Raw genomic sequence first — 24998 nt, 5'->3', positions numbered from 1 at the left:
CATAGCCCAAGATCACCAGGCGATGTGAGACTTATCTCGCTAGCCTTTGTCATTCCGACCTTGACTTAGTCTGTCAATCACCGGCCCTGACTTAGTCTGTCATTCCAACCCTGGCTCAGCCAAGACTCATTTCACACTTATGGCTAGTGAACTAGCTCTGATACCAAATGTAACGACCTAGCCCACTAGCAACAATAACTCGTTGGGCCCAAATCACCAGCCCAAAATGCTTAAGCCCAGTTATTATTACTAGTGTCTAAGTCTCTTAAATATCCAATCACATCCCCATTCATATCTGATGTGGGATTATTGGGGTGCGACATGAAACCTTTTAGATAGTTTGGTCAAGTGCTCGATTCTAGCAGACGCTCTACCTAAGAGCATAGATTTGTGAAGGATTAAACATTCATGCTTTAAATCGTCCTGTGGACATTTGAAATCCTTTCGGACTGCTCATGTGGGCGCTATGTTCAACTTCTAGATGCTCAACCCGAGAGGAGGGTCACTCAGCTCATTAATTAATTGGGTGCTCGGTTTGCCCTACTGGCATATAAAATCAGCATTGGGCAGACAGGGTGGGCATCTGGATCAACTTTCGGATGCTGAACCCAAGGGCTCTAGAGTTGTAGCTTAGACCTTTCGGGCGCTCAAAAGATCAGGGGAGTACTGGAAACCTAGCGTGGAGGTAGCAGTTCGTTATTTGCAAATATAAATAATTTGGGGGGCCTAAGTGCAATTACAGCACTCCTATATATTCACAATCATAGCCAACACACCTCTTTCACCCTAACCCTAAAACCCTAAAATCCTAAACCTTAAACCCCTAAAACCCTAAACCCTGTTGTTGGTGCAATATTCTAGACCCTAGACCCTAGACCCTAGACCTTAAACCCTAAACCCTAAAACACTAAAACACTAAACCCTAAACCCCTAAAAATTGCCTAAACCCTAAAAGCCATGCCCAAATAACCCGCGTGTATAATGGCCCGCCTGTGGATTACCTAACCTGCCTGTTTGCCAGGTCTAGTTATATGTAATTGTAGGTTCTGCAGGGTATATATGTATCTCATTATCTTAGTAGGGCTACTGATATATCCTACATATTTGTAACGCCCCAATAGTCCCACATTAGATGGAATACTGATTCCGATCCATTTATATAAGGCCTACACGCTAGTAATAATAACTGGACTTAAGTATTTTGGGCTGGTGGTTTGGGCCCAACAAGTTGCTAGTGGGTTAGGTCATTGCAATTTGGTATCAGAGCCGAATACGAGTCGGAAGTGTGAGAGCTAAGTGCTATGCGGGACAAAGTGCTACACCAACGAATTTAGTGGGAGCCACCTCTTGAACCCGTAGGAGCCACCTCTAGAATCTCACATCGCCTGTTAATTCTGGTCCTATTTTGTCTGTCTGTGATTTGGTTTGGACCCGATGAGAACGTCAGGGTCTAAACAGGGGATGTTTGTAACGCCCTAATAGTCCTACATCGGATGGGATACTGATTTCGATCAGTTTATATAAGGCCTATATGCTAGTAATAATTACTGGGCTTAAGTAGTTTGGGCCGATGGTTTGAGCCCAATGAGTTATTTGTTGCTAGCGGGTCGGGTCGTTGCAATTATAACACCCCGTACTTTTTCCTTTTACTTTGACCCTTATTCTTTTAAATTTGGACCCTTTTTGTAAATACCAATTGTTGAGGGACTCGGTGGCATATTGTGTCTAATTAAACACTAGTCCCTAATTCCCCCTCAGCCGAGCCCACCTCTCATTTTCCCTCTTTCTCTCTCTTGCCCCTCACGTCCGTACGGCCCTCCCTCTTCTCCCGCATGCGCGCCAACATCATCCCGATCACCGTCGTCATCGTCGTCGCCATCGTTCACGGCCACCGCCGCAATCCTCATCCATCGGCATTTTCGATTCGCCGTCGACGACATTTCATCGTCGTCATTTCTATCCTTAAGAAGGTTCATTCCTTTCATTCTTGTCTCTACACCTATTCTTGAAAGCATCTAAATTTTATTGATAATTATGTGATTGTTGTTAGGTGTTCTTCTTTGATGATTATTTCTAAGATCGTTCAAATCTGATTGGTATCTACCTAAATATAGATTGATCATATTAGTAATTTTTTACCATGTATTCTCTATGTGATTTAGGTATTAAATTCTGCATATTCTACATATTATTGGAAAGTCCGTTACATGTTCGACAAAATGCCTAAGAGAAGGCATATATTGTTTTTATTTCTAATCTTGATTCTATCTAATTATTGATTGCAAATCAATGTTTCAACATTTGAAAACCCTCTTTTCGAGCATTAGATCCTTCGTTTATTATTTAAAACTTCATTCATGTTATCTTGCTTCTTTGAATATTTTAATCTTTGAAACTCATTATCCTCTTGATTGTTAATTGAGTTTCATCGAATTTATTATTCTAAATCTCTTTCGTGCTTCATCTTGACCTTTTGCATGCATTTGTAGCCGACATTGTCGACCTATGTGAGCCTATCCGAATTCAAATTTTTGTATAAGCTTGCCTTCTAAATGTATATATGTCCTCTTTATAATTTTATTTTAAGTAGCTTATAGAAAATCGTATTTCTCTATTTTAGGTTCCGGTGATTGATTTTTCATGCAATTTTCGACTGGATAGCTTTTTAGCTTAGAAGCCGCTTTTGAGGTAAGCGAACTGGACACCCGTTAATTTTTCGCTAAATAATTTAGGAAAACACTTTGATTGTGTAAAAATTTTTATTTTGTAGATTCTAACTTAAGGGTCAAGCATATTACTAAACATATTTGAGAACTGAACTTCTGCTGTGATTGACAAATTCTTTTAACACAAGAATTTTTGAAATTTGATAATCTGTTCTATAAATTAGTAACTGGATAATTTTGAATCATAATGTCTCTTGGTATTTTACTATGCTAATGTTGGCCATGTCGACATGTATTTTTTATAGAAGCAAGCTTCGCCTTTGTATTGCGCCCTCGAGTGCCTGCGCCTATCCGCGCCTCTGTTTTGTAATTGCGCTTTCAAGTGCCTCTGTTTTGTACATGCACCTTCGGGTGCCTCTGTTCTGTTTGCGCCTCCAGGTGCCTCTGGATCTTACCAACGGATCACACAATAAAGCTAGTTGCCAGAGACTTAATATTTATTGTGTTTAATTACTGAAAGAGAAATGCTTTGTAAATTCATAGTTTCAATCTGATCAGAATTTTAAGGTTGGATAATTCTTGCTTTCTGAAATTTTGCAAATTAAAAATCAGTCGCTTAAATTAATTTTTGTATTTATTTATTTGTATGCTTAATCCAACTAATGTGGTGTATGGTTGCTTATCCAAGTTTCGAGATTGATTCGCAAGGCAGGGTAGGGACCGAGTGAACGTTAGACGTAGCTAGTTTTGATTTTAGTCTCTTTTATTTCTATATCTAGTATTTTCGGATGTGAATCTTTGGACTACGTGGATGATCGTTTGTTATCTGCTTTTGTTTCGTTATTTCTTCGTACCTACCTTTTTTAATTATGGTATTTAATGGACCGAATTTCTCTTGTATCTCGTAGTAAGCTTTAGTTTTATAGACGTTAGAATTCAGTTTGGTTCTAGTTGAAATTCAATTTCTTAGTCGCATCTTTGATTATTTGAATTTAGTGAAAAAGTGGTAATCATTTTTTGCTAGTTTCTGTCTGGTTTTGTAGCCTTGCAAATTTGCTAGTTTAGCAGGTATGCGGCGTCTGTTGCGCCTCGGGTTCAGGGCGTGACAATATAGGCATAAGTTGACATCCTCTCCCTCCCCCACCTCTCTTTCTTTAAAGAGAAAAGGAACCTTAGGCTACCATTGTTGGAACTTTGGAGCTCTATCTTCTAGTAAGGTTGGAGAAGGATAAAGGCACTTGGAAGGAGCTCTAGAAGGAAGAAGCAACTTTCCCAAGTCTCATTTCTCTTGTTTGGAAGAGTAGAGGTGAGTTGAAGTTTTTAGGATTCAATTTTGGGATTTTCTAAATGAGCTTTCAAAGGTTTTAACTTGGTTTGAACTCCCTTTTCACGGTTTCTTGGAAGCCTCAAGAACTCAAGAGATACTTCCAAAGAGGGTTTTCAAAGACAAAGTGGGGAATGTCACCTAGATGGGTTTGATCTTTTATTTGTTTAAAGTATTCTTATTTCTATGTATGTAGCCTACACTTCCATATTATCTTGAGTAAGAGCTTCCATATTATCTTGAGTAAGAGAAGGTTAATCTTGATAGGTTTTGCATGAGGTAAGTTTTGGAAAATTTTTGAGGGGTTATAGGTACATGACCAAAGCATATAGGAGTTTTCATTCTCTTTTGTTATGCTATATTGTTTTGGTTGCATTCTTCATAAGTAGAACACAATAATAAGGACATATGAACTTAGTGGACATGGTAGTGGCATTGAACATAGTCGAAAACATATGGTTATAAACTTAGCAAAGTGTAAGCAAACTATGAGACCTTATTTTTGGAGAAGAAATAAATATGTGAATGAACTCGTAGATTGACCCTATCATCAATTGAAACCTAGCATGTAAACTAAGTAACAAGCATTGACGTTGTTTGTGGGGATTGCAACCCTACAAGTCACGACCTTCTATAAGTCATCATGGGAGAAGCTCGATCACCCTCGACTCCCTCATGTCATCGCTTGAGGAAGTATAATCACCTTTGACCAAGTACTTATCAATTAGAAAGAGTTTCGATCACTCTCGGCTCTCTCTAACATGTTTAGAATGGTATTGGAAGCAAACTAATAAGTCGATTAGAGTTAAAATAATGACTTGAGTAAATCTTTCCTTGGACATTGGCATAATTACATCTTACTTGGCATAGTTGTATCTTGGTATAGCAGTTGTACATTTCTTTATATATCTTTACTGTAGTAGTAGTTTTCATTATTTATTGTTGATCAACATATACCTCCCATAGATTAAGTGGGTGTAGAGCATCATTTTCAACAATTGCATCCACTAGGAACTTATTTCAAGTTCTCATCCTATTATTATTGTTGCTTTTAGCCTTCCATTGCTAGTAAGATGCGTGACTGCGACAAGGGTATTGCGAGCTAAATGGATCATCTACGAGTTGGTCTAGAGAGTATGATTTTATAAGAATAATGAAACATGTACTATTTTGGGGACTTGTCAATATAAGATCAAATGTAATGATATTATAAAAGATTTAATTAGAAGTTAATTAAGTTCGGTACTTGCTTGTACTTATTCTTGTAAGAAATGTACTGATTGGTGTATATTATAGTTTTGTATAGGTAGAAAAAATCTTGCCCGTTTAGTGATAATAGCACATGTTCGAGCAGGTCCAAAAAATGTGTTTTGAGGTGTGACAAGCTTGAGGAACCATAAGAAGTGGCAGACTGAAGGAAACTGTTCTGACCCAGTGCGAAGTTGAAATAGAATCCTCAAATTTTACTTTTTTTTTATTGAGACATTTTTAACTTCCAATCTTTTTTTGTTTTTTGTTGAGATATTTTACTTAGTTAGGTTAAATAGTGTATCAAAGGTAATAACTCTATTAGCTGTTAATTATTAATTAGTGTAATTTTATTTAAAAAAAATAATTAGAATTATTACAAAAGTAAAAGGGTCCCAATTCAAAATGATAGTTTTTTATTATAGTATTTTTACTTGATTGGTAAAATATTAGTAAAAGATACTCCGTGGCTACCTGACTTATTTAAGAAACAAAAATTAAAACATATAAATAAAAGTTCGTAGCTAAATATAAGAAACAAACCTTCTCAAGGAGGTCAAGGACATCTTGGTTATCAACAAACTCAATGTAACTCCAATCAATTTTTTCTTTAGTATACTCCTCTTGTTCCATCTTGAAAACATGCTGTAAAGTAGTATAAACAAATTAAGAGCAAGCGGAGAAATGTTAGTAAGCAACTAATAAAAAGAAAATAGCATTTCATGCAGGTAAACTTTACCTGGTTAAAATGTTGTTGTAGCTTCTCATTTGTGTAGTTGATACAAAATTGTTCAAAGCTGTGAGAATTGTAGTATGAAAATGAGAAAGAAGTAGGAGGAAGAGAAAGTTTCTATCATATCAAAAATTGACTGAAAAATTAGACAAATTCCTTTTCTTATGAAAAAAATTATACCTGTTTGTTTTGAAGCTCTCAAAACCATATATGTCAAGAACCCCAATTAGAGACTTAGAGTCTGGATCTTGCCCAATGGAAACATTGATTTTATCAACGAGCCTAAAAGATGATGCAGTGATTGTTAAAATTAGAATAAGATATCCTACTAAGTTCTTCTTCTATCTTTAAAACATGAATAATAAAAAAAACACTAACTCCAATCATCTATAAACTCATATTACCAGTCAAATAAGCGAGAGTATATTGTCTTAGCTAAACCATCCCTGCTTACTGTTGCATTGAGAGGATCGAGGGTTCTTTTGATTATTTCTTCAGGGGTTATCATTACACGCTTGCAGAGGGCATCTTCCAATACCTCAGGATTACACCTAAAGTGGAACAACACCAGATTGATTATAAGAGAGTGTAATGAAGAACAGTCTCATAACAATAATCAAACCAAATAAAAAGGAGAAAAAATAGATAGATAGATAGAGAGAGAGAGAGAGAGAGAGAGAGAGAGAGAGAGAGAGAGAGAGAAATAACAAAACATGTACATCAGAAGCTCCGCAGTCATCTTGAGATGGAATTTGGATTTGTCATCTTTTGGGATTGAGGAATCAATTTCTTGACCCTTAGCAAATTCAATGTTACCAAGATGAAGAATTGCCGCAACAACCCTAAAAATAGCATCCTACATAAATTTATATAGGAAACATATTAGTTAATAGTTTAATATTACTTCAATTAGTGATTTGTTGAAATATTATTAGTTATATAGTATGAACTCCACCTGTTCCTGTGCACTAATTCCAACAACATCCATGGCTCTCCGAGTGGCTAAATAATCATGGGCATCACTTACACCAACTAATTCATAGCAGTTTGATTGGTTGAGATAGTGAAATGATTTTGGATTGCCCAGCTTATACTTTTCAATCTCCTGGAGATTGAAAGTAAAGAGATAGTATAGATTATTACATAGAGACAAGCTATATTTGTAGTAGTTGTAACATCAATTAGCATCATTGAAAGATCAAGTTTATAAGCAATATTTTGTAGTTACATAGAAGTTTACCTCTGGAGGTGCGGCACAAAGTAGGTAAAAACAGTGATAGTTACGCTCAGGATCAGATATTTGGCAAACTCGAGACCTTTCGAGAAGGTAGGTTCTAATGGCAGCGCCTGATATCCTACCTTGCTTATCAAATTGAATCTCAACAAACTTGCCAAAACGACTGTTTCAACAAAAAAGATAAAAGTAAAAAAAGATATATACAATCATTTTATAACAAGTACCCAAAAAAGTAATATAAGTCTTTGTATTTTATAACAAGTACCCAAAAAAGTAATATAATTCTTTGTATTTTATAACAAGTACCCAAAAGAGTAATATAATTTTTTGTATTTTATAACAAGTACCTAAAAAAGTAATATAAAATTTTTATTAGACAACTGACCTGGAATTGTTGTTTCTAACAGTTTTTGCATTGCCAAAAGCCTCGAGCACTGGGTTCGACTATAATCATATTGGATAAACTTTGTATGAGGCTTTACGTACAAAAAAAAACAAAACAAATCTAAAAAAAAATACATCAGATTGCTTTATTAGTTGTATCTAGTTATCTTACTTCCAAGACTTGTTGCTCTACTGTTCGTCCTTCAGTTGCAACACGCCCTCCCAAATAAGCCAGATAGCGCATTAGCATTTTGGTAGTTTCAGTTTTACCTGCACCGCTTTCACCACTAACTAGGATAGAGTTGCTCTTTTCCTCATTTATCATTGCCCTGTCCCCATTGGCATGGAGAGTATAAGTCATTTGGTTTGAGTCAAGAATAACTATCTAAACAAGAGAAAGAAACGGCACTTACCTGTAAGCAACGTCTGCCACTGCAAAAACATGAGGACTTAGCTCTCCAAATGGAGCACCTTTGTATTGTTCCATCATGTGAGAATCATATAAATGCGGTAATCTTTGAAAGGGATTCACGGCAATAAGAATATTTCCTGTATAAGTCTGTCGACATGCTAGACGTCAGAGATGTACATGGGAACTTGTTAAACCACATTTATTCTATATAGAACATTTGTGAAAAATGAACAATACAAAGAACGTTATCTTACATAGATTTCATTGAGTTCATATCTTGTTGCTAAGTTCTGCAAAACTCCAGGTTCATGCAGATATGATAGTTTTGTCATGTCATCAACTCCGCCTGCAGGAGCTTCCATATCCTTTGGATATAGTTTTGATAAATTTGCAACAACCTATGACCCAAATATTTTTTAAAAAAATTAGCAAAAGAGAATCACATCTGATGTAGCTCACTAGGTGTAAAGTCTAGTTGGCAAATACACGAGAAATTTACAATGTTGTAAGCAAATTGAGAAATCGCATAACTAGAATAGATTCCTTGAAAAGCATAAGAATGATAAATATGACACAAATATTAGAGAAGAGGTGATGAAACCTACCTCTTTGATGTGATTCTTCGAAAAAGGTTGATCAAGTAGGTTTGTTCATGATGTAAGAAAACATATTAAGAAGCTAACTGCCGGGATTATTCCCCAATGTGTGTGTATATAATTACTTAATTTTGATCACAACATTATTCACTTTTGAGCATTCAAATCGAGATTGGAGTTGTCAATTGTGATCTAGATAATGGAAACAAATTTTTTTAAATTAAAAATATAATGAATATAGGTTGTTCTACACTAATAAACTACTAAACAATTCATATTATCTATTTTGAACCCTTTCGATCATCGGATAAAGAGTGGAGCATTGAATTGATAACATACTAAATATAATCAAGAGCAATTGATGTTTCTAAAAACTGTTTAAGATTGAATGAACATTCTAGCCCAACTCTCTCTCTCTCTCTCTCTCTCTCTCTCTCTCTCTCTCTCTCTATATATATATATATATATATATATATATATATAGAGTTGAGCTAGAATACTATCGATAGCAAACGAGCTCCGTTGCCACCCATTTGTTTTCGATGATAGAGCCTCCAAATCGACGATCGGCACCGTTGAACATGATCTATACCACTTGAAGTGTTTAGAAATCAAATTTCAAATCTTTTTGGCATCATTTGCCTAATAATCAAAGGGTTTCAAAATTTGTAATTTTAATGGCTGATATGAGACGTTTTCTCGTTTAACGGCGTAAAGATATCCAAATCAATTGAATTTTTGTTAGAAAATTCTTTAAACTATTTAAAACAAGATCTATACTCTTGATCTTGATTACAAGACTCCTATCATAATTTGTTAAAGAATATTCATTTTCAGCCGTTCATTTTTGTGTCCACTCGTTGGATAAGAGAACAATATCGAAAATGTATGAAATTTGATTTCTAAATACTTCAAGTGGTATAGATCATGTTCAATGGTGTCGATCGTCGATTTAAAGGCTCCATCATCGAAAACAAATAGGTGGCAACAGGGCCCATTTGCTATCGATAGTTAATGATGTAGAACAAGCCAAACGGGTTGAATTTTTAAGTGCTTATAACATTAATTTAAAATCTAGTATGCCTATCTTTCTTGGTAGAAAAGTAAAGTGCAGTACTATGAAATATTTCTAATCTTCTTGTGTTTTATTATGGAGATCTTATATAATGTTGAACAATATATGACCATCATATATTTTATCAGAGTAAGCAAACAATTGTAATGACTTTTGTATTACATAGAATAATATTTGCTTAAACAAGTCACAAATAAAGTCATTCCACTCTGTTCATATACTTGCCACACATTAGAGATGGCTAAGGCATGAACAAAAGTCAAACGTGCAAGCTAGTTTATAAGACAATCAATAATGTAGCACATTCCATTTGATGACCAACCAATATGCCCCTAGGTTACAATAAATAAATTGATCGAGGAAAAAAGAAAATGATCTATAGACACATGCACGCATATGAGAGAGATTACAATATTCGAGACAAATGTAAAGTTATATCACAGGTAGTGGATTTACCGTCTTTCCATTGGTTGTATGGACCTCAGCATCCACCCCATTTATCTTAACAACTTGTCCATCAATCCAGGCTATTGCTGGGTCTTCAACCCATACATGAGAACCTACAATGATGTTAACACTAGTTCCCTGCAACAAATGTTTAGCACTCATATTAATTATATTTGTGAGCATAATCTCCAGAGAAAACGAATTAGTAATTCTAACAAATGTCAATGTGAAAAAATAGAAATTATTGTCATCTATTTTCGACAAGCAAGAAAATGGATTATCTTACAGTTGATATAATCAAACTTTAGATTTTTATTTAGGTGTATTCCCCCTTGCACTCTCTTTTACTACTTACGCCATTAAAATCAATTATTTCTTAAGACTCACTTGCATAATCCAAGGCATAAATAATTCACATACTTTTTTATATAGTAGAGCTAGAATACTATTGATAGCAGAAATCAAGTTGCTATTATCAACTTTTTGACCCTTGGATCAAGTGACAAGGAGGTGGCTCCCTATTGTGCATGGATCTTGTAATACCCAAAAATTTCTTAAAGGGAAGCGAAAAGAAGAGACTAAGTTAAGAAAAAGGAAACTTTAGCTTGAGGTTTTAGCTTTCAGAACATGAAACTTAGAAATTGAGTAATATGGTAAAGAGATTTAGGATCTGCAGAACCTGTATATAGGTTCCGGAACCTAACTTAGTTTCGGAAATGAAAATGTGGATTCCAGAACCTGCACAATGAGGAGCTGTGCGGGCCGAGTTGGGAAAAAACAAGAACATGGATTGTTAATGTAGTGCATTAAACTTTAGTTATATAGGCAAAGTGAAACCAAAATACTATAAGATAGGGTTAGGGAGGCTTTTGAGAAGTAAATGATGCGTTATAATTAGTTGGGGTAAAAACAAACCGAAAACAAGAGTTTCAAAAGAGTATAAAAAATGCCTTAATGGTTTCGGAACCCTTTTGTCATGTTTCGAAACTTGGGCAGCCCAATAGTAGGCAACCTCTATTTCTGTGTAACCTATTTTGAGATTCCGAAACTAAGTTGTGTTATGGAGCTTGGAGAGCACATTCGGAAACCTAAATTCCTAAGTGTGCATTTTCATCTACGTGTAGGATCAATTTGTTGAAAAATGGGGGACTTATGAGCAAATGTACACTCCTATATATGGGAAACTATGAAGCCCTAATCCCCCATTTCTTCCCATTTCTTCTCTTTGAAGCATCTCTACCTTCTCTCTCTCTCTCTCTCTCTCTCTCTCTCTCTCTCTCTCTCTCTCACTCACTCACTATACTTCTCTACTCTACTGTGCCTCTTATTTGCCTCTTATTTGCAGTCATATGATGCCGATCACTTTCTAAGATGATTTTCTTAGCCAACGAGTACTTCTTACTTGGTTGCTTTGGCTGATTTCGATGTATAGAGCTCATAAAGACATTTTTCATATCTTTTATGGGCTTCTCATCTTTGATCATCAAAGAATAGGTACCCCTCTATCCCCATACTTAATTTTGTGGCATTGTAGCATGAGTTTCTTGAACATTTAGTCCTTTTGGACTTTGGGAAACCCAAATAGGGTATCTAAGTTGGGTTCATGTAGATTAATTGGCCGCTTTTAGAGATTTAGGGTTAAGATGTGCAATCTTTGGGATTTTATCAAAGATTTCTATAAACCCTATAGATTCTTGGAAAATCTTAAGCTTTAGATGCTATTTATTGAAGTTCTGAAATCAATTCTACAATATTCAACTTCAGCTAGATATATGAAGTTCGGTGGTCACATTTTGGAACCTAAAAATCACATTTCGGATATTGATAATTAAAACTGTAATGTACCAGATTGTAATATAAAATTAAGTGTAAATAAAAATAGTGGAATATACTATTTTCATTGGACTTAAAGAAGTAAAATGTAAGTTTGGAATGACTCGTGCTGAAATCGGAATAAAAACAGGAGATTTAGAATTTTTTGTAAGAGACGGGACTGGTATTTTTAGCAGAAAATTCACAGTGTCAGAAAATTATGAAAATCTGGGAATATGTCAAGATTATTTTTATGAGGTTAGATTTAAAGTTTCATGTCATTCTGACACCCGGAAGGTGAAAAATAAAATCCGACTGCTATCTGCTAGAGACTTTTTGTCGGTAGAGCTTTCGGTAACCAAAATGGTTAAAACTAAAAAGTTAAGATATATTCCATTTATTTAGCAAAAACCGAGCCTGACTGTCAAATTTGAGCATGAACGGACATTCAGAAGGGGCGGCGAAAGGTATCTGATCCTGAGCTGCTAAACTGCTAGTATGAATAGTGTTTTGAGAGTGTTAATTATAAAAGAAGCATTTGCCTTCTTCTTCTCCTTCAACCGAACACACACCCATAGCACATACACACGCACATATGGAGGGAGAGAGAAACCCTCCCTTTCTCTCTCTAAATATCTCTCTCGTCTCTCTAGATCTCTCTCTCAAATTCGTGGCGTTGGCGGAGAGCGAGCTAGTCAACGCGTTGGAAGCAACGGTTCGAGTCTTCGTGCGTCCGGTAGAGCGGCGTGCTTTCGACTCGGCATTCGCAATTTCGGTAAGTGTTTAGGATTTGGTTTAATCCTTGATGTGTAGTGTTCTAATGGTCTCTATAGTATTTCTAGTATGATGCTCCATTTAATTTCGAATTATTTTGAGGTTGTTTTCATGTTAGGGTTAGAGATGTGGGTTTTGTAAATATATTTGATCTAAATTGGACCTATATAAACCCAATTGCTAGGTATTCTGACGTGTTAGCGAAGACGGTTCGGCAATCCATCGAGGCTATGTGAAGATATTGGGAAAAAGGACCGTTAAGCTTCGTTTCCGCCTGGAGGGCTGAGGCGACATCCAAAAATAGCAAAATCGGATTTGTAGCATCGTGGCATCTAGATGAAGCCCTTTAAAACCCGACTCCGCGGATTGACGCACGGTTGGTGATTGTTTGCAAGATCGAGCCGAATCGGATATTGTATGCTACGGTAGGCCGATTGCAAGTGTCGACAAGCAATCGGAAAGCGTTGCGAGGTGGATTGTGCTCACCGAAATGTTTAGTTCGCTTCCATGTCGAAGCGAAGTGATGTTTATTATTGATGCATATAGTGAATTAATGGCTAGATGAATGCATGGAAAATAAATGCTAGATGAATGCATGAAATGAATGATAGATAAATGCATGAAAATGATGCTATATGAATGCGCGAGATGCTTGACTACCATTGGATGACAAACATATGTATGTTGACATATTGTAGAAATGCTAGATGTAATGCATGTTGGCATATTTTGGATTATGCTAGATGATGTATATGTGCATGTTGACATATCATGAGATGCTAGTTGGTATATGTGCATGATGACATATTGTAGGATTACTAGATGGAATGCACATTGACATATAGAGGATTATGTTAATTGACATATGCATGTTGAACTTGGGTCGATAACTCTAGGTTGATTAGAGAATTCGACGTTGAAAAACAAGGACATGTGAAAACTATGATACTCGATATGGACTAGTAGATTGTCAAGTAGATCGAGTAGCATTTGGACTAGTGTAGTAGAGACACTATGACATGAACATAGGGATAGATGATTTCCCGAGTGGTGGATATGTACCATGTGAAACTAGTGTAGTAGAGATACTTGTGACATTATTGTAAGGATTAGTAGATTTCCCACATTATTGTAAGGATTAGTAGATTTCCCGCGTCGTTGTTAAACCTAGTAGACAGGGTATCCTCGAGTGAGAGGATTGGATCATACTCACTTAGTCTGTTTTTTACTTGGCGTGGTCGCTCCACCCAAGTAGTGGCCTCCGGAGTACTTCACGATGGAGGCAGACGTAGTTGCCCCGGGGCAGATGTAGTTGTTCCACAGACGGTCTCGGTGTGCGAGTGCAGCTTCTTCTCACCTATGAGATTTTCAAAGTGAGTCGGGGTTTAACCTTTTGGTTAGCCAGTGAGATTGGATGACATTCTTGTAAGCTATTGATGAATCCCAGCAGAGTGGATTGGCATCCTAGTTGGCATCCCAGTTGAGTGGACTTAAGGCTAAGGTGCAAGTGAGATGTCCTTCACCTTGAGCCTGGTTTTGCACGGTATTCCGCGGATGATTGATTTAAGACCGAGTTAAGTGGATAGCTTGATAAAGGTAAATAGAACCTTATGAGTAGAATTGTAAATGACATGAATCTAAGATAGAGAAAACCTTAGATGTCAATTAGATGAGCTATGAATAGCAGGATTGAAAGTAGAATCAGTCGATCTACTTAGCTTATTGCATGTTGATTTGCATAGTTGCATGATTTCATTGTTGCATGTTGAGAGGCATAACATGTATTTTAGTACTTGCATATATATATATATTGGATATTTGTTGGACTAATATGTTGCAGTGCTTCCTTCGGACCTGGTGGGTCGAGCTTTTCTGTTGGGTGGCCGTACCCACTGGGAACTATGGATAATAGTTCTAACCCCCGTGTTGTTTTTGGGGGTACAGGTTTCACACGTGAGCGGCGCGGCGATGCAAGGAAAGGGCGTAGCTCCGTAGATAGCACCCTACCACCGAGACCAAAAATAGCATTACCCCAAGTCGGCTTAGCTAGGGGTTGTAGAAAAGATGTAAAACAATATTGTAATAATCTTGGTTGTATTTGGAAGAAAAGAAAAAGGAAATGTAATATGTAAAAAGAAAGCATGTGATGTGAATGCTTGTAATAGTTTAGTTGTTTATATTGTTTGATATCTTCATTATGCAATCGTTGTATGAATACTGTTCCTGTTTGGAACCTCTTGTATTGTACTGTTTGCGATGCCTAGGACGTATAGGGGAAACTCTGTCCGTTCGGCGGTCTGTTGACGACCCGAATCCGACCAAATAGGCGGGTCACGGGGCGTGACAAAAACTATGTGAAATTAGTTGTTTTTGTAGAACCTAAATTCATGTCTTGAAACCTGTAAGGAACCTGTGAGGAACCTTACATTCCATAAACTTTAGTATAGGATTTTATGAATTCTTTTTGGATTGGAAGTGCATCCTACCTTAGTATATGACTTGTTTATGCTATCTTTTGGCTTGAGCGAGGATTGGGAAGCTGGGATCGCATCGTGATCAAGGAGTGAGCTAACCGAGGTGGATGCTTAATACAAAGTGGGTATAATGATACCTGGAGATGGTTCAATCTTTTTAACCCCCTTCTCTTGACTCATTAATTGTTCATGAGATCCATATGATAGTCAAGCATCATAGGCTAGCTAATGTTTACACACGCATATGAAATGTTCATGATATGTGCATCCACTAGCGGTACGTGCAAGTAGTTGCATGGCTAGATATGGTTCATGTGTTATGGACATTATTGTCATGTAACGCATACTAGAAGAACTTTGATGTATATGTGTTGTTGACACATATAGTAATTAATGTATATTTGGTCACGATAGACCTTAGTAGAAACATGCCTAGTGGACACATGTTGTGTGATTCTTTGTTGCCACTCCAATATCATGGCACAGACACTAAATGAACTTGAATGCACTTGCAATAACATATGGACCTAGAATAGTAGTAACATGTTTGGCTAGAGCCTAAAGAGAGTTCAATCACAAGTGTGTGCCCTTCAGTTGCAAAGCGTGATGTTGGAAACACCTTGGGTGGTCATGTCCTTGAGGTCCCTTCGGGAATGGGGCGTCAATATAGAAACTGGGTGGTCAATCCCAACTTTGTCCACGAGGTAACAACTAGGTAGGCAGTCCCAACTTCGTCCACAAAGTGGCAACTTGATACCAGTTTTAGCTCTATCCACAAAATATTGGCAACCGGGTAGCTAGCCCTATTTTTGTCCACGGCATTGCATCTGGGTAATCAATCCTGGCTATTTCCACAGAAATGAGTTGAGTTGATCCTTGGGACGACAAAATGGTAATGGGGTCAATTTGGACTTTGTTATAAGAATAGTCATGATGCATAAACAAATGTAATTCACTCTCTGCTAGTTGCTTGTTATTGTCGTCCATAGTAGCTTTTGCGTTTGTTGCGAAATGAATGCGAAAATGAACTCTGAGATTAAACTCAACTGAAACTGAGTTTCAGAGACTTTTCAGATGCCTGACTTTTCGGATGCCCGAAATGGGTTTAAGGCACCGGAAGTGGCGAGTAGAGGAGCAGGAGGATCCAGATTGTGATTCCAAATGCTTGATATTGACTTAGCTGAGCCTAGAAAAATGAGTCACCGGTCACATTGTATTGGACTCCCCGAAGTTACTATAGCAATTCAAATATTGATGGGACAATGAGCAGCAAGCAGTGAACAGGTGACTCACTAGGGGATTCAGACATTGGTCCGGGCACCCGAAAGCTTGCGGGCATAGCTACGATACTTTAGATAAATTTTAACGGTTCCGATCATCGATTCGGAATTCCTATAATCTAAAATGGCTTAGTAGGACGAAGACCTCCATCTAGGGGTGTCAACGAGCCGAACACGAGCGAACTGGGGCCGGCTCGTTTCATAAACGAGCCAAAAATTTCGGCTCGTTTTTGGCTCGTTTATTAACGAGCTAAACATGAGCCAAATATGAGTTAGCTTATGAATAAAAAATTAAAAGGATTAGAGAAAATATATATAGGAAATAAATTTATAAGATCTTATCCGTGATATTTTGATCTAATGATCAAAATTTTACATATAAATGAATTATTTTATAATTGAGTTGGGCTTTATATTTAGGTTGGGCTAAAAATCGAGTAATAAAAATTTATATTATATACATATATAATTATTAATTTATATATATAAATATAAAATATATGTATTCGAGTTGTTATCGAGCCGAACACGAGCGAGCTGACCCCAGCTCATGTTCGGCTCGTTTATTAAACGAGTTGAAAATTTTAGCTCGTGCTCTGCTCGTTTACTAAACGAGCGATTCGATCTCNTCGAGCTCATTTCGAGCCGAACACGAGCTGGCTCGCGAACAGCGAGCTGGATTGCCACCCCTACCTCCGTCCTCCTAAAAGGATAGTAGTTGGACTCCTAGGTTAAAGGTTATACACATTTAATCTTTGCCTTCTAAATAGGTAAGTCCTGTACATTTTGGAACTGCATCTTTTTTCAGAATGTGTCGGCAATCTGCATTAGGATCAGTGGAGTCAATATTTCTTTGAATGATCTTATTTTGGATCATTAGAGCAGAGGTAAGAGATTCAATAAAAATCCTTATAGCTATTTCTTCCCTTGAAAAATATTGAAACTATTCATAAATTGCACGTGAACTTAAAAAAGGAAAAAGTAAAGTACATTTCAAACTCGCATATTAATTTCCTAAAGAATTCAGATTTTGATCCGGCTACAAATATGTTAACACATGCACATTTGAAGAATACCATGGATCCAAATGTGGCTAAAAGGTACGTAGTCTCTTACAACAATCATTAGCAAAATCATTGTATTAGAAATTAAAACCCTTGAATAAGAAGATTTCATAGGACATCTTGCACAACAGATCACGGCATAAAGATCCAACGTTATGATTCCACCATAGGAAAAACAAAAGTGGCGCTAATAGTATGTGCAGCAGCATGAAAAAAAAAAGAAAGTATCATTGTTTTTACCCCTCAAAACATAGAGCAATTAGGTCTAAATATATACCATTATGTAATTCAAAGTGAGTTACAACAATGTTAATTTCCTCGTCATCATCCAACGAATTATATCTTTTGCTATTTAAATTTGGGTTAAATTGTGAAGACCATCCCTACACTTTGGCCTTTGCTACACTTGTCTCCTTGTATTAAATGCTTATATTAATTTCATTTTGTACTTGTTAATAATACCTTAACCAAGTCAATAAAAATTTCGAATGATTAATGAATTTGGTTGCAAGATTCAATTGGAATTAATGATTTGGAGTATTATGTTACTTCCTTTTCTGAATATCTAGGTTGCAACTAAAACAATGGATCTACATCTAAATAATAATAATTGATCTCTTCTTCTTTTTTTTTTTCCACTACGATCACTAAAATTAGTAGTTCATTAGACTTTTATTTAATATTCCAACACGGACTTGCCTTCATGAAATTTTTTTGTAATTAAATTAAACAATCTTCTCACATTTCATGGGCCTATTTGAGAAATTGACATAATTTTCTCTTTATGTAGGGTGATTAAGACATAAGTTAAACTACCAAGGGGTTTGTGTAGTTTAACCTTGTGAATTTCTAACTGAAACTAAAAACCTTCACAAGGAGTACGTAATTATTGAAGTAACAAAAGTAATTTATTGAAGTGATAAAAATGTAAGAAGGAAATTAATTGCCAAAGGGAAAAGAAAAAAATACGTACCATTCTCTACACTTGGTTAGACAAATTGAATAGAAAATTGATGAAGAGTCACAGGCCGGCGAATCCGATTAAACAGAAGGACCCAATTACGGTCGATCGCGCCATTCCAAATTGTTCCGCTTCTCCTGTGTCTTCTTATTGTTTGTCCCTGCTATTGTCTGCTTCCTTCTTTTTTTTTCTTTTTTTTTTTCTTATTGATGAAAACGATCTATAAGTCAGTAATTATTATTATTATTATTATTATTTTTTTACTCCATTCCAAATGATCACCCCGCCTCTTCTTTCCCACCTACGGGTTTGTGTGGATGTCGTGAGCTCCCTTCCCTTTTCTAGGGGGTAGCATAAAATCCGTTCCCATCTATTACGCTTACTCACTCATTCCCCGCAGCGGCAGCAGCGAAGTGGGTTGTGTCGATGGATGCTCATTCACTCTTCAAAATCATATATATATATATATATATATATATATATATGATGTCTTACGACGTAGCTTTTTTTTTTTCTGAAATATTTCTTAGATATTTTATCCAATAAAACGTATGAAGACCATACAATACCACGATATCTCATAATTGGATGGACAGTAGACGCATAGATAGAAGTCTCATCTAGCTAGAAGTGCTACGTACGCACATGAAGTGGAAGAAATACAAATTAATTGAGTACGGATTAATGTCCATATTGATACATACTCAATACTGAATAATAGCAATGCCAGCTATATATATAATAATCATATCAATATATTATTAGCATATATATTCATCATCCTTCATAAAATATGTTAACAGATTAACTTTTCTTCATCAATTACGAAACACGACCTCTCTGCATAATTATCATTTGCACCCACCTATAGTTTATTATTTGTAGCATTATGCAGAATCGATGATGATACTTAGCTATATATATATATATATATATATATATATGTGCTGCCAACAAATACCATTTGCCACCTACGTACACCGTCCGTGTTGATTCTATACCTTATTAACAAAAGTTCACACTATGCTCACCTGTGCTTAATTTACTATCCTAACTAACACCTCCACTGACAACCATTCTCCTTGACACAATTAATAGACACCATTTGCCACCTAATCATCCTTAATATAAAATCGTTCGACACTATGTCTTACCAATGATATAAGGGCATGTTTGGTTCACCTATTTTAGACTATGGAATCGGAATGGGATTTATTAATTCCGATTGTTGTTTGTTTTATAGGAATCGGATTCCGAATCCCATTCCACTCTGGAATGGGAATGACCAAATCTATTTATGGCCCAATCCGGCTTTGAATCTCGGATTGGCCCATTTTAAAGTAAACTACTTAAAATCTTCCTTCATCAACACCTCCTCTCTTTTTATTACTTTTCTATTTCTTAATTAAAATCCCGATTCAAAAATTCTAAATTTTCATTCCGATATTCATTCCAATAATGAACCAAATATTTTTGAATGATTTGTCATTCTATTTTCTATTTCAAAGCAATCCAATTTCATTTCACATTCCTATTCCAATCATGAACCAAGCATGCCCTAAGTTTACACCACACCCACCAATGCCTTTAATATACTCACTAGCACTTTCATCGACTAACATCGATCCTAACCCAGGCTAGCTAAATCGTCACACCAATGAATGTATTGTTGTCACGGCCCGGAGTCTTTTTTGAAAGCTAATTTGAAATCGGAATATCTTTAAAAATCAAAGTAAGCAGAAAATTGCCCCCTTTTTTTTTGAAACCTTGACCCCAAAGACGTGCAACAGACCCACCACAAATGTAGAAAATTCCTGAAACAAATAGATAGAGTCTCCCCTATATTTGCACGGCGCAGCACATAGTACAATTGAACAACTAGATCTTCATTCACACATAAAACAAAAGGATGTACAAGGATCAACTCATTTCAACATACAGCTAGCTGTCCTTAGTCACATCCATTCCACAATCATCCTAGTAGTTAAAAGTGTCTCCCACACGAAGACATTTTTTTTTGAAATTTTAACTTTGCAAAAACCACAAAAAACTATTTTGAAAACCGTTTTCCACACGAAAATCTTTGTTTTGAAAACACTACCACGAGGGGTAGAAAACTACATTCCGAAATCCGAATCCAAAGCCATTAGTATCCAAAAACCATGAGTATTCCAAAACCATGAGTATCCAAAACTCATACATACATCATCCAAAACCACAAGTGTAAACCATCAACTAAACCACAAGAAGATATATAATAACCAGTGTAGGGTAAGATATATACTATCCACTAATATCTATCTGATACTATGTATGAAGTAATCAAAAAGGTATACCGTAGATCGAGACCTCTATAACCGTTCACTAGCTACTGCCTCACGCTATGTCCCAAACAATCCCATCCGCATCACTTGAAAAAGGTAGGGGTGAGAACATCTAAACAAGTCTCCCCATCCCAGTGGGTATCGCAAGTCGACGAAGGCAAGCTGTAGCCACCAACAGATGGAGGGGTAAACAGTAATAGTAACAAGTAAATCGGGTAAGATAACAATGAATAACATCCACCGATAATCACCAAGGAAGCTACTATTGTAAAGTGATGTCACGCATCGAGACCCGCCTCTTTGGTCGGATTCGGGTGCGTCGACAGATCGCCGAATGGACAGATTCTCTCTTGTACGTCCAAGGCATCGCAAACAGTACAATTCAAGAGGTTCCAAACAGGAACAGAATTCACATACCGATTGCATAAGGAAGGTATCTGTAAGGAAGTGAATTCTCGAAATCCGAGAGTTAGACTTCGTTTAGAATCGACTTGTTGTCGACTTGGTGTGCTTCGGAAAAGCCGAAGTCATCAAAAATGCATAAAGTGCATTGAGGAGGACCCGCGAGAGCAAGTTGTGCAAAATCTGCACAAATTGCAAGTTTTGTGCTCTCAAGGACCGGTCCCTCTGGGAGGGGACATGTAAGGTACCGGACTTCTAAAATTATGAAGTTATGGTATACATTTGGTTGGAAAGCCATTTGAATAGTTTCGGTGAAGTTTGGTGAAGTTCGGGAGTATTCGGGCGTTTTCGGAGCGCGCAGGCGCGAAAACGGGACCCGAAAGGCTACGTTGGACCATGGACTAAATCCGGTATTAGCGCGAATGAAAAGATGATGAAAATACACTCGAAAACATGTTTGGAGAGTCTCGGTTCGATTTGAAAAGAATCGGAGGCCAAACGAGCGAAAATGAGCGAAAACGGAGAAGAAACGAAAAAGGCTGAAATTTGGCTAAGTCCTAAAAATGTTGGAATTCTGGACCTATGGGGACTGGTCCTTCAAGTCCAGGGACCGATCCCTTATACAAAAAATGGCCCCGCGGGGGCAGTGCACTAAAATGAAAGTTGAGGGACTTATTTGCACTTTTGCGTATTATGTGAGTGTATATGAGCTATAGAGAGCTCATTTGCTCTCTCCCTCTCACCTTGCAAATCCAAAAACACTCCCCCTCTCTCTCTCTCTAAGCTCTCTTTCTCTCTCTAAGGGGTGGATCAAGACGAGGAGAAGGGTGGAGATTGGAGCTTAAAGAAGGGTTGCTATCATCTTCTTTTTCCTCTGCTTGGAGAAGAAGCTTAGTTGAGGTAAGCTTTGATACTCATTAGTGGTAGAACTCTAGAATATGGGATTTGATCTCTAGAAATGATATTTTTGGAATCCTAGGATGCTAATGAGATGATTATTGTCTAAATCTTGGATTGATTTGGGGTATTTAGCAATAATGGCATCTAGGGCTCCGAAACGGAGTTTTGAGAAATAGTAGGGTTTGATCTCAATTGACCCTCTGTTAACCTAATTGCTAGGCACACGAACGCGTTGGCGAAGTTGGTTCGATGATTCGTCGAGCCGTTGTAAAGATATTGAAGAAACTGACGATTTAGCTTCGTTTCCCCCTCGAGGGTCGATGCGACGTCCAAAAATCGTGAAAACGGATTTGGATCACCGTGGCGGTAAACCGTAGACCTATAATTTTCGGAGTCGCGATTCGACGCACAGTTGGTGCGCAACTGCAAGATCAGGCCAAACCAGGTATCGGGTGCCGTAGGAGGGCGATTGCAAGTGTCGACAAGCAATCGGAGAGCGAATCGAGGTGGGTTGTGCTTACTGTAAGATATGGATCTCGAGGATCTAAAAGGTAAGTAACACTTAGAGGGGGGTGAATATGTGTAAAAACGGCAAACTCAAAAATCTCGATGCAAATAAAACGAAATAGTGGAAAATAAAAAACAGCACACCGAGAATTTAACGTGGAAAAACTCCAAGCCGGAGTGAAAAACTCACGGGATCGACCACACGAAGAAAATCCACTAAGAAAACTTGAGTACAAGTGATTTTGACAAAAATATACGACTCAATTTATCGATTTCCTGTTGATGGTGATCTTCGCCGGTCCTCGATCGATAGGAATCCTCCAATCGACCTCGCCGCAACTCCTCGCAGCGTCAACGCCTCAACTCCTCGAAGCGTCCACCGAATCCTCGGCTACACGTGAGATTCACGCGCCGAATCTCCTTCCGGAGCTTGTAGAATCGAAGATTTGTGGTGATTAAGCTTTAGAATCCTATAAGCGATGAGGGTCTATCTTTTAATCAATCATCTACTTGATTCTCGTATAAGATCACGAGTAAAAACAAAGAATCAAGTCGATGTTGATTATTAGAAACTTGTTATTTAGAATAGAACCATAAGAACGGGAAAAATAAGTTTCTAGGGTTTAGAATGAGTAAAAATTCAAAGCCTTAAACTTTAAGATGACCCCCATAGCTTATTTATATGGTTAGAAGACTTAGAAGTAGACTAGGATTGCAAAAAGTCCTTTTTAAAAACATGTGTCGTCCTCAGAGACCGGTCCTCTCGAGGAGACCGGTCTGTAAGAGACCGGTCTCACAAGTGAGAGACCGGTCCCTCGCTGCGTGACAAAAATCATAACGTTCGAGAACCGGTCTCTAAAGTCAGAGACCGGTCCCTCGCTGCGTGACAGAACTACCAATGTTCGGGAACCAGTCTCTCATCTCAGGGGACCGGTTGCCTCAACATTCACGTAGTGAGGACCTTAAGGGAACCGGTCTCTTCAACTCAGGGACCGGTCCCAGAACACATAAAAGTTCAGTAAAAGAGATTTAAAGCAATCTAAGCCTTCTGAACTTATTACAATTAAACATCTTCACCATAAATCATCTATTCTTCATACCTGAAGTGCCGAGCTTTCCGAATGAGTCTTTGTTCTTCAATTTGAATCTTTTCTTCAAACTTCCGCGATCAACTCTTCAAGACTCCATTCAACTCTACGAAATCCGCCAACCTATAAAATCCTTAACAATCTCCCCCTTTGGCGATTTCGTGACAAAATATACTACAAAGCTCGTACACAACTTAGAAACAATAAAAAGAAGATCATCGCAATCACGAAACGATAATCTCCTGTATGATCGATCCAATAAACGAAAATTATATTTTTCACAACCTTAATACATACTCTATGACTTAGACATGGAGTCTTGAAGTCTTGAACAATTACTGCAAAAACATTCTTAAAACACAATCAAGATTCAAGCAAACTTATCATAAAAGATCAAACATAAACGTCAAAGCAATCAAAGCAACAAGTCATAGTTCATAGTTCATCCAAGCAACCATCTAATCTAAATTTACACAACTAAGCTAAAAGCATAAAAAAAAAACATCATCATCATCTAAAAGCATCATCATCATCAGACATCATCATAGCATCATCATCATCAGACATCATCATCATCATGAGCCAACATATCATCTCCCCCTTTTTGTCAGAAAGCGCCAAAATGACAAAAGGAGGAACCCCACACAGTCAGTCAGATTCGTCACCCTATGGAGGAATATCTGAGCTGCAACATCCTAATTTGTCAAAGATAGCCTTCATCAGTCGCTTGATTTTGCTCACATCTTTCCGTATCTGAGCTTGATCACAGAAAGCTTTTGAAGCTCTTCAGATAACCTCTGTTGCTCACGATATACTAGCGATACCGAGACATCCTCCTCAGAAATATCCATGGAAGGACGGGAAGAAGTAGGAGCAGCAGGAGGTGGAGCAGCAGGAGGTGAAGAAGCACGCTGGGACGGAGTTCGAAGCTGCACAGAGGACTTCACGAACGTCCTTTCATTGATCCTTCCCAAGCTATGCTCATAGGATGTACAACGAACATCCACCTCATGGAGTCGCAGAATTCGCATGATAATCAGTGGAAATGGCAATCTTTCATTCTGTCCTGAAGTTTTGATATCCTTTGCCATTCTCCGCAAGATCAAAAATGGGATATTCATGTTGATATTTTTCGCACTTACAATATCCGACCTAGCCAATAGATACATGTACAAGATGCGATCCCATCTCAAAATCTTCGTGTTTGCGAGAGGCAAAATGTTGTAGCAAACCACGAAGTTCAAGAACCTGTACTCCATTTTGAAATCCTTGGATAAAACCATAATTCCG

General features: G+C 37.3%; 1 protein-coding gene across 2 annotated transcripts in view; it reads right to left on the bottom strand.

Annotated features, from left to right (window-relative positions):
- LOC109727027 (myosin-11-like) overlaps positions 1-18647 on the bottom strand; it is a 55713-nt gene extending 37066 nt beyond the window's left edge. Inside the window, exons 1-13 of one of the 2 annotated variants that reach the window (XR_002220694.1) lie at positions 18500-18647; positions 10132-10260; positions 8259-8402; positions 8006-8151; positions 7765-7921; positions 7594-7652; positions 7212-7371; positions 6927-7076; positions 6691-6827; positions 6376-6522; positions 6152-6253; positions 5978-6035; positions 5782-5883 (exon numbers count right to left, since the gene is read on the bottom strand). Coding sequence is in view for 1 of the 2 variants with exons in the window: in XM_020256888.1 (XP_020112477.1) it covers positions 5782-5883; positions 5978-6035; positions 6152-6253; positions 6376-6522; positions 6691-6827; positions 6927-7076; positions 7212-7371; positions 7594-7652; positions 7765-7921; positions 8006-8151; positions 8259-8402; positions 10132-10260; positions 18500-18502 (1494 nt within the window). In the remaining variant the exon portion in view is untranslated. The remainder of the gene's footprint in view (positions 1-5781; positions 5884-5977; positions 6036-6151; positions 6254-6375; positions 6523-6690; positions 6828-6926; positions 7077-7211; positions 7372-7593; positions 7653-7764; positions 7922-8005; positions 8152-8258; positions 8403-10131; positions 10261-18499) is intronic. The other variant, XM_020256888.1, reaches the window with a different exon arrangement.

Source organism: Ananas comosus, linkage group 2, assembly GCF_001540865.1.
Source record: "Ananas comosus cultivar F153 linkage group 2, ASM154086v1, whole genome shotgun sequence".
Taxonomy (NCBI): Eukaryota; Viridiplantae; Streptophyta; class Magnoliopsida; order Poales; family Bromeliaceae; genus Ananas; species Ananas comosus.
This window is presented reverse-complemented; position numbering and strand designations above follow the sequence as displayed.